This window comes from Callospermophilus lateralis, chromosome 2, assembly GCF_048772815.1.
Source record: "Callospermophilus lateralis isolate mCalLat2 chromosome 2, mCalLat2.hap1, whole genome shotgun sequence".
Lineage (NCBI taxonomy): Eukaryota > Metazoa > Chordata > Mammalia > Rodentia > Sciuridae > Callospermophilus > Callospermophilus lateralis.
In genome coordinates this window covers 169,899,236-169,914,070 of record NC_135306.1, presented here as the reverse complement: position 1 = coordinate 169,914,070, position 14,835 = coordinate 169,899,236, and the positions used below count along the sequence as shown (strand labels likewise).

Sequence of the window (14,835 nt, the reverse complement as noted above, 5' to 3'; positions counted from 1 at the left end):
GCATGTAAGGTGACCTTGCTCAAGGACCAGGGCGGATCCAGGTTTAGGGCAGTTCCAGGTTTAAGATTATTCCTGCTGGGAATAGGGCGTATCCTGCTGCCTGAGTTCCCCTTCAGTCTCTCCTGGGATTCAGAGAGAGTTTTTGGGAGGCAGAGGAGGTGGATTTGGGCACAGAACGTGGATTGTCCCCGGAACGTGTTTGGAGAGGTCCGGTGTGAGTTCGGGAATAAAGAATTGCTGTTTGAATCTACAAAGCTGTGAGTGGCTCGTGATTTTGTGCCCAGCCAGACTGCGGCACATATATTTTTAGAAAACTGTCCAATTTTCATTTTATTGCCATAACATTAATAAATGGCTATATTGCTTTGCTTTTTTCAGTCCTTGTGGTTAGGTTATGTGCCCTTTTTAACTCCTAATGTTTTTAATGCCTTCTCTTATTTTTACTTGTGCAAATTTCCAGGTATGTCTTTTTAAAAGGCCAATTTTTGCCTTTTTAAATCTTGCCTATTGTATCCTATCCATTATTTTATTAGTTTCTGCTCTTAAATGCTTATTATTTCATTCCTTTCACTATCTTTGGATTAATTCTGTAATTCTTTTTCTAACTTCTTAATTTGGATTCTTAATGCATTAAATCTCTACCCTTTTTAATATAGGCATTTAAAGATAAATATTTCCATCTAAGAATTGTTGAGTTGCATTTCACAAGCTTTTATACTTAGTGTCTATTACTTTTCTGCTTTAGTTAAAATACATCATCATTCTTCCTTAAACTCACTAGTTACTCTAAGGGCTATTTTCACATTTCCAAACTACTCACTTCTAATATAACTGCATTCTCAGAATTTCCTGTTGAAACTTTTTAAAAATCATTTTTGTGGTTCTGGGAATTGATAGCAGGGGCTCTCAACCACTGAGAAACATCCCCAGCCCTTTTAATTTTTTTATTTTGAGACAAGATCTCATTAAGTTTCTGAGGCTAGCCTCAAACTTACAATTCTCTGACCTCAACTCCCAAGTACCTAGTTTATAGGCATGTGCCACAGCATCCAGCAAAACTTACTTTTTAATCAATATTTTTTTGTTAGTGCATTATAGTTTTACATAACAATGGGGTTCATTTGGACATATTCATAAATGCATATAACATAGCTTGCTCCATTTCAGTCCCTAGTACTCCTTTCCTTCCCCCTCCTCCCACCCCCACCCCATCACCTTCCTTTAGCTCTTGGTCTTCCTTCTATTTATTTATTTATTTATTTATAATTGGTGTATTATAGTATAAAAGTACAATGCATATGATATATTCAAATATGCATGTAGCATAATTTGGTGAACTTCACTCCCCAATTGTTCCCTTACTTTTAATACCCTTTTATGTAGTCAATTTTGTGATTCCATGTGCTACATGTGTTGTTGATTGTTGGTTAAAGGGTTTATGTATACTCATTAAATAAATTTGTTAAGTATGTTGTTATTTGATAAGCATATTTGTTAAGTATGCTTACTAATTTTTTTGCTTGTTTTGTCTATAAATGGTAGATTTATCCATTTTTTCCTTGCAATTACATGCTATGCATACGTGTTAAATAAACATAAGGAATAACATATATAGAAAATAAACAAATCATTGAAATACACACGGTGAATTAGCTTGCTACCCAAGTTAATAAATAAAGCTGGACCATATCCCTAGAGCAACTCTCATGTCCCTTTCCAGTCGTGACCCCTCCCTCATCGGCAAAGTCAACTGCCACCCGGACTTTAACACTACCAATCAGCTGCTTGGCTTTGAATTTCACATTATTGAAGTAGTGTACATTCCTTTGTGTCTTTTTCTTGACTCACAGCTGTGAGGTTCATCACTGTCACTACTACTACAGTTTGCTCATTTGAATTGCTGTATAGAGAATCCTACTATTTAAAGACATCACAATTTACATATCCTTTCTAATTTTGTTGAACACATGGGTTGGATTAGTGTTTTTTCCCTTATTATATTGATACTTAAAGCATTTTAATATATGACTTTGAGTGTGCATCTATTAGACTTAATCCTAGAAGCAGTGTTGGTTAGTCAAAGGATAGTGTCTATTTTCATTAATTATACCACCAGTTTTCCACAATGCTTTAACCAACTTGAACTCCAACGAGCAGTGAATAAAGGTTCCATTTGCTCCATATGATTGTAAACACATGGCACTGTCAATCTTTTTAATGTTGGTCATTCTGATGGGCATTTGATAGCTTTTTAATTTGGCTTATTTTCCCTGATTACTAAGCAGATGGATACCTTTTCCTATGTTTACTGACTTCTTGGATATTCCTTTTGTGAGGAAACTCTTAATTTTTTTGTCTCTGTTTTCAATTTGATAGGATTTTTTAAAAATGGATATGAAGGAGTTCTTTACATGATGTGGATAAGGCTTTTTTAAAGTACAACTATTTGAATAGCTTCCCTTACTCTATGGCATGCTTTCTTACTCTTAGGTATTTCAATTTAAAAAAAATCCACCAGATTTAGTATATTGCAATATATCAGCCTTCTCTTTAGTTCTTATTTTTTGTTAGCTTTTTTAAAAAAGAATTTTTCCTCCATGAAGGTCATAAAGATATTTTTCTATGCTAACTTTCATAAAAGTTTTTTGATATAGGTCTATAATGCAACTGGAATTGACTTTGTACATAGTACGAAATAAGGGTCAAAATTGTTTCTTTCCCACAGGAGTATTCAAGTGACCAGGCATGCTGCAGTGAGAAGGCCATTCTTCCCCACTGTTTTGCAATGCTGCAATGAATATTTTGAGGTTATGTTATTGAATGTAGCATCTTTGGAATTGTTTATCATTGTGTAGTTGAACTTTTTGGCCTTAAGTTGATATAACCAGAGCTTCTCCAGTCTGTGTTTTGTTGTTGTTGTTGTTGTTTTACTATCATTTTTAGCATTTTTGAATCATGATTTTTTTGTTGTTAGAGTATTAACAATATACAGCAGAATTTGAGTCCATTGAATCAGTAGCATACTTTTACTTCTAAGCCTGAGTGATAACCACTTAATATGAAATAAATATTTTGGACTAAAATTTTAGCTGCTGTCTTACATTAAACATTGATGTTTCTCCTCTTCCCTTATTTTTAATTGACAGATTTTTGTTGTTGTTGCTTTGTTGTTGTTGTTGTTGTTGTTGGTTTTTTTTGGGGGGGGGTTCTTTTTTTCTTTTTCTTTTTAATACCAGGGATAGAACCCAGGGTTTCTTAACCACTGACCCATATTCCCAGCCCTTTTTAAATATTTCATTTAGAGACAGAGTCTCAATATGTTGTTTAGGTTCTCACTAAGTAGCTAAGGCTAGATTTGAACTCTCAATCCTCCTGTCTCAGCCTACCGAAGCACTGGAATTGCAGGCATGTACCACTGTGCCCAGAAGAGGTTTTGAGTCTCACTATGTCTACTCCACCATCCAGGGTGGTTTTAAACTCCCAAACTCAAGCAATCCCCCTGCCTCAGGCTCCTAAATACCTGAGACTAAAGGAGTGCATCACACTCAGCTTGATGGAGGTGTTTTTAAAATCACATTCCTCAAACACTTAAATTTTAGAGTTAAAGATGATTTCTATTATTTTGTTCTTGGTATACATTTTTAAATGCAAACGTAAAGTCTAATATTAATCCATTCCTCTATTATTTTCCTAACAAATTAAAGGTCTTAGAACACTTTAAATTAAATTGTTCCCTACTATAATCTTATTGCTACCAATATTTCTGATTATTTTCTTAAGTGAGAGTATTATTATTTCTTCAAACAATGATTATTCAGGCTCATGCCTGCTCTCAATTTTTATTTGTTCAATTTTTCTTGTACCTTATGTTTTCCTCTAGGAAGTTTTTCAAATGAAGATCTATTGGTTCTAAACTGAGAATTTTGTCTGTCTATAAATGTCCTTATTTCACAGTCATTCTCAAATAATAATCAAGCTGTGTATATGCCCTTACATTTGAGAGTCATTTTTCTTTCAAAAAATTGAAAATATTTTTCCATTGTCCTCAGGCTTCTGCTTTTGCTATTTAAAAGCCAGCTGTTCAATCTGTTATTCTTTTGTAGAAAAATTGCTTTTTCTCAATGGCTACTTCTACTAAGATCTTCTCTGTGACTTTGGGATATTGCAATTTTACCACTATTTCTAGGTGTATGTATCTTGATTTGTGTAATCAGTTATTAAAATAGTCAAAAATTCTGCCAGGTGTGGTGGCACACGCCTACAATCCCAGCGGCTTGTGAGGCTGAGGCAGGAGGATCATGAGTTCAAAGCCAGCCTCAGCAAAAGTGAGGAACTAAGCAACTCAAGAGAGACCCTGTTTCTAAACAAAATACAAAATAGATCTGCGGATGTGGCTCAGTGGTGGAGTACGCCTGAGTTCAATCCCCAGTACCACACCCCGCAAAATTCTTCTACTCCTTGCATACAAATTTAGTAGTATGATATTGCCTACCACCACTTCAAGACAGATTGTCTATTTCTTTACCCTTTGACTCTGTATTTGAAATATATGACTTTATTTGAATAATAAAATGTTAGTATATGCAATCAAATAAACAGCCTTGAAAAGTACCAGCACACTAGGGCTTGCTTTCTTCTTATTCTTTTAATCTCAAGGATGCCATGTGAGTAATCCTGAGATAGGCCACTGGAGAATGAGAGGTCATGTAGGGAGAACTGAGGAGCACCAGACAACAGCCAGCCTACTGCCAGAGATGCGAAGAGTCCGTCTTAGATCATCCTGCCACCCACTGATGTGCCAGCTGACCACAGACCCTTGAGAGCATCCAGCAAGTATCTGCTTAGACAAACCAGACCAGAAAAATCATCTAACCAAAGCACAGAATTGGAAGCTAAGCAAAGTGGCAGTTCTTTAAGCATCTGTTTTCTAAGCCACTTGATAAGCAGCAACAGATAACATACATCTTGATTTCATTTTAGTTCCTATAATGAGAATTGATTTATTAACAATTATACTCATAATATAACCTGTTTTTCTTTATCATCATCTGGAATTTTAATATATGTGTAATATGCATACATATTTATTATATATGTAATATATAATACACACATACTTACATATACACATGCACACATTAAACAGATGTGTAAAATTTTTATAAACTATTTTTCTACATTTAATCTCTTTCCTATTCTCTTGTCTTTTACACTGCACCACTATTGGGGTAATAGCCTTTATAATACTTTCCATTTCATGAATGCCCTCCCTATTTAAGTCTAATCTGTAATTTAGCAGTTTCACTGAGGTATTTTCGTTGTTGTTGTTGCTGTTGTTGTTTGTTTGTTTTTTGGGGGTTTTTTTTGTTTGTTTGTTTGGTTGGTTTTGGTTTGGGTTTATGTTTGTTTGTTTTGCTTTGATGACTATAGTGTTCTTTTCTAAAAGTGCTTTTCAGTTCAACTATTCTTGGTCATATTTATCATCTCTAGTCATCATATGTTCTTTAAATTACTGTTTTGTTTCTTTAAACATTTTAAACATATGCATTTAAAAAAATTTTTGCCTACTAATCCCAATTTCTGCAGCCCTTGAAGGGCTAATTGAGCAATCACTGTCACTCATAATGGCTTACAAACTCATCTTTTTGGACCTAATCTGTGGGCACCTTATGAGATCACATTGAAAGTGACCTTTTCCAAAGCCTTTTCTAATCAGGAATCTCCAGGTACCAACAATCCAGGAGCACTTTAAGACAGCTGATTGATCTTCATAGATCAGGTTAATCTAGGAGTCAAGCCTACTTGAAGATAGGGCCAAGGTTCAGTTTTCAAAAAAGTGTTATTCTTTCTTATCTGGAGATGAGATGGAGTCAGGCTAGTTATTGAATGACTTCCCTTTGCTATATAGTAGGCTTTCTCTGCCTACCCTATCAATGGAGGTATAGTTTTCAGGTTTCTAGCTTTAGACCAGAAGTTTCCACACACATCCCAAACATACATGGACTCTAAGACCTTTCTTGAGAAAGGTCCACACAGGTTGTTGAAATTTAAGGCTCTGAAATTTTCCTACATTGCTAATGGAAATGCAAAATGATTTAGGTACTTTGTAAAAATAGCTTGTCACTTTCTTATGAAGTTAAACATGTACGTAATATATGACTCAGCAATCCCAGACCTACATATTTACCTTAAAACTTTTGCTCACACAAAAACCTGTATGCAAATGGTTACAATAGTGTTATTTATTATTGCTCCAAATTAAAAACAGCCCAAATCCACCAACTGGGGAATGAATAAACTGTGTTTACAATAGAATTGAAATACTGCCCAGCAATAGAAAACAACAAACCACCTATACACACAAGACTCAACATACATACTTACATAATTACATATATAAATGATTTCATTTATGTAACATTCTGGAAAAGGCAAACTTCAGGATCATAAAACAAATCAGTGGTTGCTACAGGCTTAAATTTGAATACAAAGGGCATATGGAAATTTGGGGAGGTGATGGGATGCTTCTTCATCTTGACTCTAATAGTGATTACGAGAATACAGGTTTTCCAAGGCTCACAAGACTAGGCATTTAAAGGGGCAAATTTTACTGTATGTAAATTATAGCCTAAATTTTTAAAAAAGGAAAAGGAAACATCTCATCCTCTAAGTTTCTAGTATTGGTGGACACCCTTCTGGTTTTCTTTCTCTTCAATATAGTTGGTCCCTAAAAGATTTTCCTTCTTACAAGTGCAAAGATGAGTTTTAAAAGATTTCTGTTGTATTTTATCCAGACTTACAAGAATTTTGAATCAAGAGGATTTTTAGAATATCTGGTCTACCATATTGCCAGAGGCAAAAATTTGTCATTCTTTTAAAGAACAAGACTATCTTACAATTTCACAGTGTTTTCAATTCATTTTATCGCCATATCCTTGTGTCTTCTTGAAGTACAATAATGCAGTTATTGTAAAACCCTCTTTATAGGCAAGAAAAACAAAGCTCAAAGAAGCTGAGATTGGGTCCTATTTTAAATATATACATAGAAAGAGATCTCTATCCCTAACTGAATTAATATGTACTTATTGGTTCTACAACCAATTCAAAGATTATCATATTACCTTAAGTCCCCCAAATCAGGCGGTTAAGACACATTCTAAGGATCAGCTACATTCTGGATCACCCATGCCTGAACATGCCTAGTGCAGTGAGCTGTGTGACTCTTGGACATGTCACTTAGCTCTCTGCCTGGTTGCAAGCTATCTACTTTATAAAATCATTGTGACAATGAGATGAGTTAATTCATGTCACACAATAGAAAAGCATGTATGTGGCATACAGTAAGTGTTCAATTATCATCAATAATTATGCCATGTCCTTCCCACTAATTTAATCAATACACATCTCCAGCAACATTGAGAATTAAGCATCATGCGTGGTGTGTGTGTGTGTGTGTGTGTGTGTGTGTGTGTGAGAGAGAGAGAGAGAGAGAGAGAGAGAGAGAGAGAGAGAAAATAAAATAGAAAGTTAGTGCTTACTTTGAATAAGCCATGCTTTTGGTTTCGCTGACCAAGCCATAAATTGCTTCCTGGGGGAAGGTTGGTCTCTGGAGTGTCTATCACACGTTCATAAATCCTGCAGAGGCAAAGAACACAGTTACAATAGAGAGGCTGAAAGCAAAACCAAAAGGTGCACATGCTGTTTGAAGTCCTGCCGCATTAGCTGCTGGCATGGACAGATGGAGACACGATATGGTATGCTTGAAATGACAAGGAATGTGAATGCAGGGATCTGGACATATTATCTTATCCACCCTACCCGCTGCCTTTTGATCATCTCCCTTTTGGCAGAGGAAAGAAGAAGGCAACATTTTTGTCTACTGTGAGCAATGAAGTTGACACAAACCATGAAAAGCAATTTTATTCAAATGATAAGGTGAAAACGCTTAGGTTCCCAGAATGCAAACAGATCAACCAAGTGAAGACAGAAGGTAATAGTAAAATCAGGAAAATAATCCTCATCTCCCTGGCTCCAAAGCCCATAGACTTCCCATTGTACCCTACTGTTGCTGGACTTTGGTTTAGTTAGCTGCCACTCATTTTTATAGTAACCTGAGAGAAGCCCTTAACCCAGTGGGCTGCAGCTGCCCAGATGATCACATGCTTAGTCTTCAAAATCCAGTAACTGAAGTCATTATCCAATCAAAAATCTTTATTGGCTAGACATAGTGGCACATGCGTGCAATTCTAGAAATTCAGGAGGCTGAAGTAGGAGCATTGCAAGTTCAGGACCAGCAGAAAGACCCTGTCTCAAAATAAAAACCAAAAAATAAAAAGGGCAGCGAATATAGCTCAATGGTAAACTGTCCCTGGTTTGATCCCTGTACCATGCACACACACAAAAAAAAGACAACTGTTTAGGTTCCACATTCCACACTAAGCCTCAAGAAAATAGAGCAGTAAAATTATAAAACCATAAGGTCCACCAGGCAAGGTGGTGCACACCTGTTATCCCAGCAGCTCAGGAGGCTGAGTTAGGAGGATTGCAAGCTCAAAGCCAGCCTCACAAAAGTGAGGTGCTAAGCAACTCAGTGAGACCTGTCTCTAAATCAAATACAAAATAGGGCTGGGAGTGTGGCTCAGTGGTCAAATGCTCCTGAGTTCCATCCCTGGTAACTACACCCTCACCAAAAAAAAAAAAAAAAAAAAACCACAAGTTCCAATCTCCATTCAACAAAAGGGAGGTAACATTCTATAAGTGAAGAAAATCTTCATCTGATACATAACAGGCACATAACTAATACAGAGGAGTCCACAACTCCAGGATCTTTGAAGATTCCTTCAGAGACTGCCAAACCACTGATTGTCTGTTTTTCAGCCCCACCCAAGCCCAGTTAATCAGTGACAAATTCTTATATTTGTTCTCTCTTTAGAAATGGTTACTGCAATCACCAGCTGATGACAAGCCTCCAGCTCATCTCTGGCAAATACCTCTCCACACCCCAAGCTCAGAGGATTCCCAGGGAAGATGAACTGTCAATCTCAGTTCCATGTGCAATCTCAGTTCCTGCCTATTCCTGCTCTCCTCAGTCTCCTCACAGAGCAGCTGCAGAGAGTTCATTCCTCAGGTGTGTCCAGAGGTCAGGGTGATTAACCCATGTTTCCTGCTGTGAGAGAGCTGATGGCCTCCTGCCAGAGGGTGATGTATTTCTCTAGTGACTCTCAGAAGGAAAGTGTGGTTCAACACAAGATCCTCCAGCTGTGTGAAGCAAAATGAATGATCGCAAGACTGGGGCAGTTGGGAGCTGCCTGCCACTCGGCAGTCTTATATCTTAGCTTCATAGCCCATTACTCTACTATTCCCTGGAAACCAACAATATCTGGAAAGTATTGTCAGGAATATGAAATGCATCAGATCTTTCTCTACTAATTATCTTTCCATTATAAAATGAAACTCAATGTTTCCCTTAAAAAGACAGGCTGTGTTTTCTTCACAGCAATCCAACCTTTCTTTGTTAGAATGAAACAATTTATCAAAACTACTTTAACAAAAGGCCTTCTATATTCTTCCTCCTGAAAGGGACCCCCCCCCCGCCAAAATACTAGTTAAAAAAAAAATTAGAAACAAGTCAAATTTACAACAAAAAATAAATTCATAAGTCATAGTAGATCAGCTTGAAAGAATTTACTGCAATCATTAAGAGTAATAAATATGCAGGTTATGAAAAATGGTAAACTATATACAAAATAATTTTCACTGGAGAACATGGAATGCAAAATTATTTATGTACTATGGAGATAATGATGCAAAAATTATGTTCCGTGTTGGTAAATATGAGAAAGGCCAGAGAGAAATGGAAATCACTGTATTTAGGAGAAGATGCAGAAACATAATTTTCTATAAGGTTGTTTTACTAATAAATTGAAAATGTCAAACCATTTACCTCAACCTTCATTTTCAAACATTTGCCTCTCAGAGAGGAACTTTCAGTTTGAAAGCTTTCTTTCTGGTGTTCAGTATGCTAGAAGATGAGCTCCAACGAGCAGAGTAGGCCCTTAATCAATGTTTATTAAGTGCATGAGTGAATGAAGGACGCAACAATCTAAAAGATCGACTTCGTATCCTGCCTTGTCTTCTATAAGCATAATAGCTCCTTGTGCCTTAGAAATGGTTGGGGAAGCAAACATCTGAGGCCCACCACCAGCAGCTGGAGCAGAGCAACATACGACACAGGCGTCAAGGTGGTGTTCCAATTTCTTCTGTCACACAGCCCCCACCAGGACCTCCTTCTCATGCCAAAAAAAAAAAAAAAAAAAAAAAAAATCTGCTAGATGCATCCTTCCTCCAGCTCTGTCAGTTCTTTCCAAAAGGCAACTCTCACCAGAGGATTCCACAGAGCCAGGATAATCAACCAACTAGATATAGTTGCAGCAACAGAAAAAAAAAAAAAAAATGCCATGTTTTTAAAACTCTTTTTAAGTGGAGGCAATGTAATTGAAAGGAAACATCTGGCAAACCTATGTTGAATGACATTCCAGAAAATAGCTGCTTATCCTCTTAAACATGTCAATGTCATGAAAAAGAGAGGTGAAAGAACGGTTGTAAATTAAAAGAGTGCAAAGATACATGAGAGCTAAGTGTAAGATGGAATCCTGGATTGGATCCTGAGGCGGGAGAAAGAGTTCCATTAAGGACATTATTAGAAAAAAAAAACAGTGAAATTTAAATAAAATCTGTAGATGATATAATAATAAAAAATTGTATTGACACTCAATTTCCTGATTTTAGTAACTGGGAAGTGTATATTTAAGTGACTTCTTATATAGTTTATATTTAAGTGTCTTCTTAGGAAACAGAAATTATGGTATGTAGGGGTAGAGGGTCTTGATGTTTGCAATTGATTCTCAAAGGGCTCAAAATAACAATGTGCATCTACATGAATACATATACATATAAATGCACATGCATTATTTTTTATGGAGAAAAACACAAATCTGTATAAAGAATACATGATTACTCTTTGTATCGTTTTTGTGAATTTTCTGTGAAATTAAAATTATTTTAAAATAAGAAGTTTTTAAAATACGTTTGAAAAAGCCCCCAAAAGGTCTATAACATGTAAACTAAAAAGACACACATGCAAAACAGTGTTATCTATCAGCCAAAGATACAGACAGGCTTGGGGATGTGACTCACAGATAGAGTACTTGTCTAGCATGCATGAGTCCTGAGTTCAATCCCTGGTACTGCAAACATTTTTTAAAAACAAAGATACACATGGTGTTTTTCTATCACATGGCTTCTGAGAATGGTGAGGCAGGGAAAAGTGAATGACATGAAACAAGGAAGGGGTACTGCTCAGACCAGTGCTGGTAAGATGCCATAAACTAATAAATAGGACTATCACATTCCTACGTGTATGCCTATACAAGAGGAAGTCATGCTGTCCATCTGCTAGACAAATGCATTCTGAATCTTCACCAAAAATAGTCTGCTGATCCCTGAGGTACAGTCTGGGTGGACCGGCTCTTGTAAACAGGCATGTAGGGCACAGTGATGTGCCACATAAATTTGGTATCAACCCAGTCAGCTGAATGTAAAGATCAAAGCTACTATAGTAAACTCCTTGCTCTTCAGTATGGTAAGGAATGAAGCCTTCTGATACACACCTTTTCTGGCTGATGATGTTTCCTTAAAATCTGCAAACTTACCACCATTTGACCCAGCTATCCCACTCCTCAGTCTACACCCAAAGGACTTAAAATCAGCATACTATAGTTACACAGTCATGTCAATGTTTAGAGCAGCACAATTCACAATAGCTAAACTGTGGAACCAACCTAGATGCCCTTCAATAGATGAATGGATAAAGAAACTGTGGTTTCTTTATCAACATTCAACCAAAGGCTAAATGTTCTGATAAGTGGATGCTGATCCATAATGGGGGGACATTGAAAAAATGGAGGAATTTTGATGGGGCAAAGGGAAGGAAGGGGTGGGAAGCGGGTATGAGGATAGGAAAGATGGTAGAATGAGATGGACATCATTACCCTAGATACATGTATGACTGTACAAATGGTGTGACACTACATTGTGTACAACCAGAGAAATGAAAAGTTGTGCTACAATTTTGTACAATGAATCAAAAAATGTATTCTGCTGTCATAGATACCTAATTAAAATTTTTAAAAATTATATTGATAGAAAAAAAATCCATAATCTTCTGACTCCTATAACATACGTGCCACTGTCCTGGCTATGGGGATTCACACAGGCAAATTTAAGATGGCCAAGTCCTAGCAGGGTGTGCTGGCTCATGCCTATAATCCCAGCAGCTCAGGAGGCTGAGGTAGGAGGATCAGGAGTTCAAAGCCAGTCTCAGCAATTTAGCAAGGTCCTAAGCAACTTAGCAAGACCCTATCTCAAACTAAAAAAATAAAAAAGGGCTGGGGATGTGGCTCAGTGGTTAGGCACCCCTGAGTTCAATTCCTGGTACCAAAAAATAAGATTGCCAAAGTTCTTTCCTTCAGGGCCTATGCTTGGGACCAAGAAACATCATGAATGTATGCACCTTAATTTTCAATATATTATGTGCAATGCTTCATGGTATCAAATAAGAGAGGGGAAAAAAAAGAAGGCTGCCTGCCATAATCAGAGAAAACTTTTCAAAAAAGGAAGTGCCATAGGCAAGTTTTGAGTGAAGAATAAAGTGGAGCTGGCATGGCACATGAACCTAGTGTATGCCAAGTCTTGTACTGGGGCTTTCAGTACACTATTTCACTTTATCCTCACAACACCACTATCAGGTGGGTTTTCCTGGCTAAGCAAAGTTAAAGCGCATGTCCACAGTTAAGCAACCTGTAAGCAACAGAGCTGGGACTTGAACCCAGATCCCACAATTTGTGCAAAGGCCACCTTCCTGTTTTGCCTCTCGAGACCAGGAAAGAAGAATAGTCCCAGACACAGAAACTGCATCCAATCTATTATTTCCCAAAGAGTTAAAGTAATAAGAATTGGAAATAATACCTGGTTGCAGTAATAGTAAATACTTGCAGAACAAACAATGGAATAGATATAATCTTCCATGGCTGCTCAGAAAGTACTTAAAAATTTGGTAGTTTTTAAGCCAGATCTGAGTAGAAGAGGATATGATCGCTACATCCTGATATGCTGGTATGTTCTCATGCCACATACAGGCATCTCGGTTTTTTTGTTGTTGTTGCTTGCATTTTTTTTTTCCTAAAAGGGCAATGTAAAAACTCATTCAAGTAAATTATAGTTCCTAACTTCACTTATCAGGAAGGAAACGGGGAAATAAATTCATGAGGCAAAGCATGTGACCAAGGCTGGTTCACTCTCTGATAAGTGGATGCTGATCCATAATGGGGGACATTGAATTAGCCAGGCCCATGGATTTAGCCAGTTGATAGTAAAGGTCCATAGTGAGCAAGGCATTCTATCCTACATTCTTCTTTCAGATTGGCCTACACATCCATTTTTATATACTTTTATTCATAATCCTGGCTTCCCTATATGTTATTCTTTACTGATCTGAGACCCTCCCCACTCGGATGACACATTCTCCCATCGCTCAGCTTATGGCACTGTGCCCTACTATACCCTGGGGTCTCTGCACTTGTGTCACGGTGGGTCTTCCTTTTCAGACCTTGCTTCCAGGGAAGAAGGAACTGGCTTTTCCTGGCATCCCAGGACCTAGCACTTTCACCTGCAAGCTGTGCCTGTACTTCCTGTCTGCTACTTCCACCTATTATGTGTTGATCTGGAAGAAAAGGAATCCTGGCCACAGCATCCCTGCACCTCTTCAGTGGTCTTCTCTACCTACCTGATTGTCCTATGTAAAGTAGCTCCTAACCATCTGGTTGCTCTGGTGATCCCAGGAATCTGTAGCTTCTTTATCAAGATTCAGTGAACAGGTAGTTAGGAGCTGCTCTATATAGGATAAGCAAAGATCAACCCAGACAACTTCTCTAAATTAGCTCTTTGCTGACTGACAGTCTCCTCATACTAGAGTAGAAGCACCTTGAAAGCAAGAACACTGTTTTCTTCAATCCAGCATTTCAAGTGTCTGGAAAAGGACCCAGCCAACGTAGGTGACTGCTCCATGTATTGAACAAATGAATGAACAAATATTCTCTGACACTAACTTCCAAATAGGAGGACTATAGTCATTTAGTTACAAAAGCCTTACTGGGGCAGAACTTTATGATGAGCAGCTCACAAAACTAAATAATCCTGAATGAGAAGAGAGGTAGTGAAACTCAACGCTTTACATTATTCAGATAGTCCTGAAGGAAATAAAAATGAATGAAAGGTGATAACCCTTTTCTTGTGTATTCCTCCACCATTCCCATCTCGTGAGACTTACACAAGAAGCTGGAAAGAAAGAACAAGATGAACCCAACTTACTGTTTTTCACACAGAAAAGAGATAGGGATAGTGAGTGTAAATCTCTCAGGCAGACAACTCACAAAACAGGAAAGCCAGGTAGATGTATTTCAGAAAGAGAAGGAAAAATAGTCAGCAACTTGAAAATTAATCAGATCAAGTGCAATCCTTTTGATAAGCGAATGATTTACAGCTTAAGTTGATTACATTATAATCCGCCCAAATTTATCACGTTCCCAGAGGCTGTCTGACTCAACTAATGCATTTACTCTACAACCATCTAAAATCTCCCTTTCTTTTGGGTGAAGAAAACCTAATTCCCACTTAGTCACATTTCTGAGGCTTTGCGCTCACTTGAGCCATTAAACAAGGTGCTGCCTATTAAGCTGTATTGGTAGAACTGTGGGAAATTTGCATGCTATTAGTATC

At 37.4% G+C, this 14,835-nt stretch overlaps 1 protein-coding gene across 2 annotated transcripts in view; it reads right to left on the bottom strand.

Annotated features, from left to right (window-relative positions):
* Nell1 (neural EGFL like 1) overlaps positions 1 to 14,835 on the bottom strand; it is a 787,071-nt gene that overhangs the window by 614,820 nt on the left and 157,416 nt on the right. For both annotated transcript variants that reach the window (XM_076844271.2, XM_076844272.2), the window contains exon 5: positions 7,539 to 7,635. In XM_076844271.2, the coding sequence (XP_076700386.1) occupies positions 7,539 to 7,635 (97 nt within the window). The remainder of the gene's footprint in view (positions 1 to 7,538; positions 7,636 to 14,835) is intronic.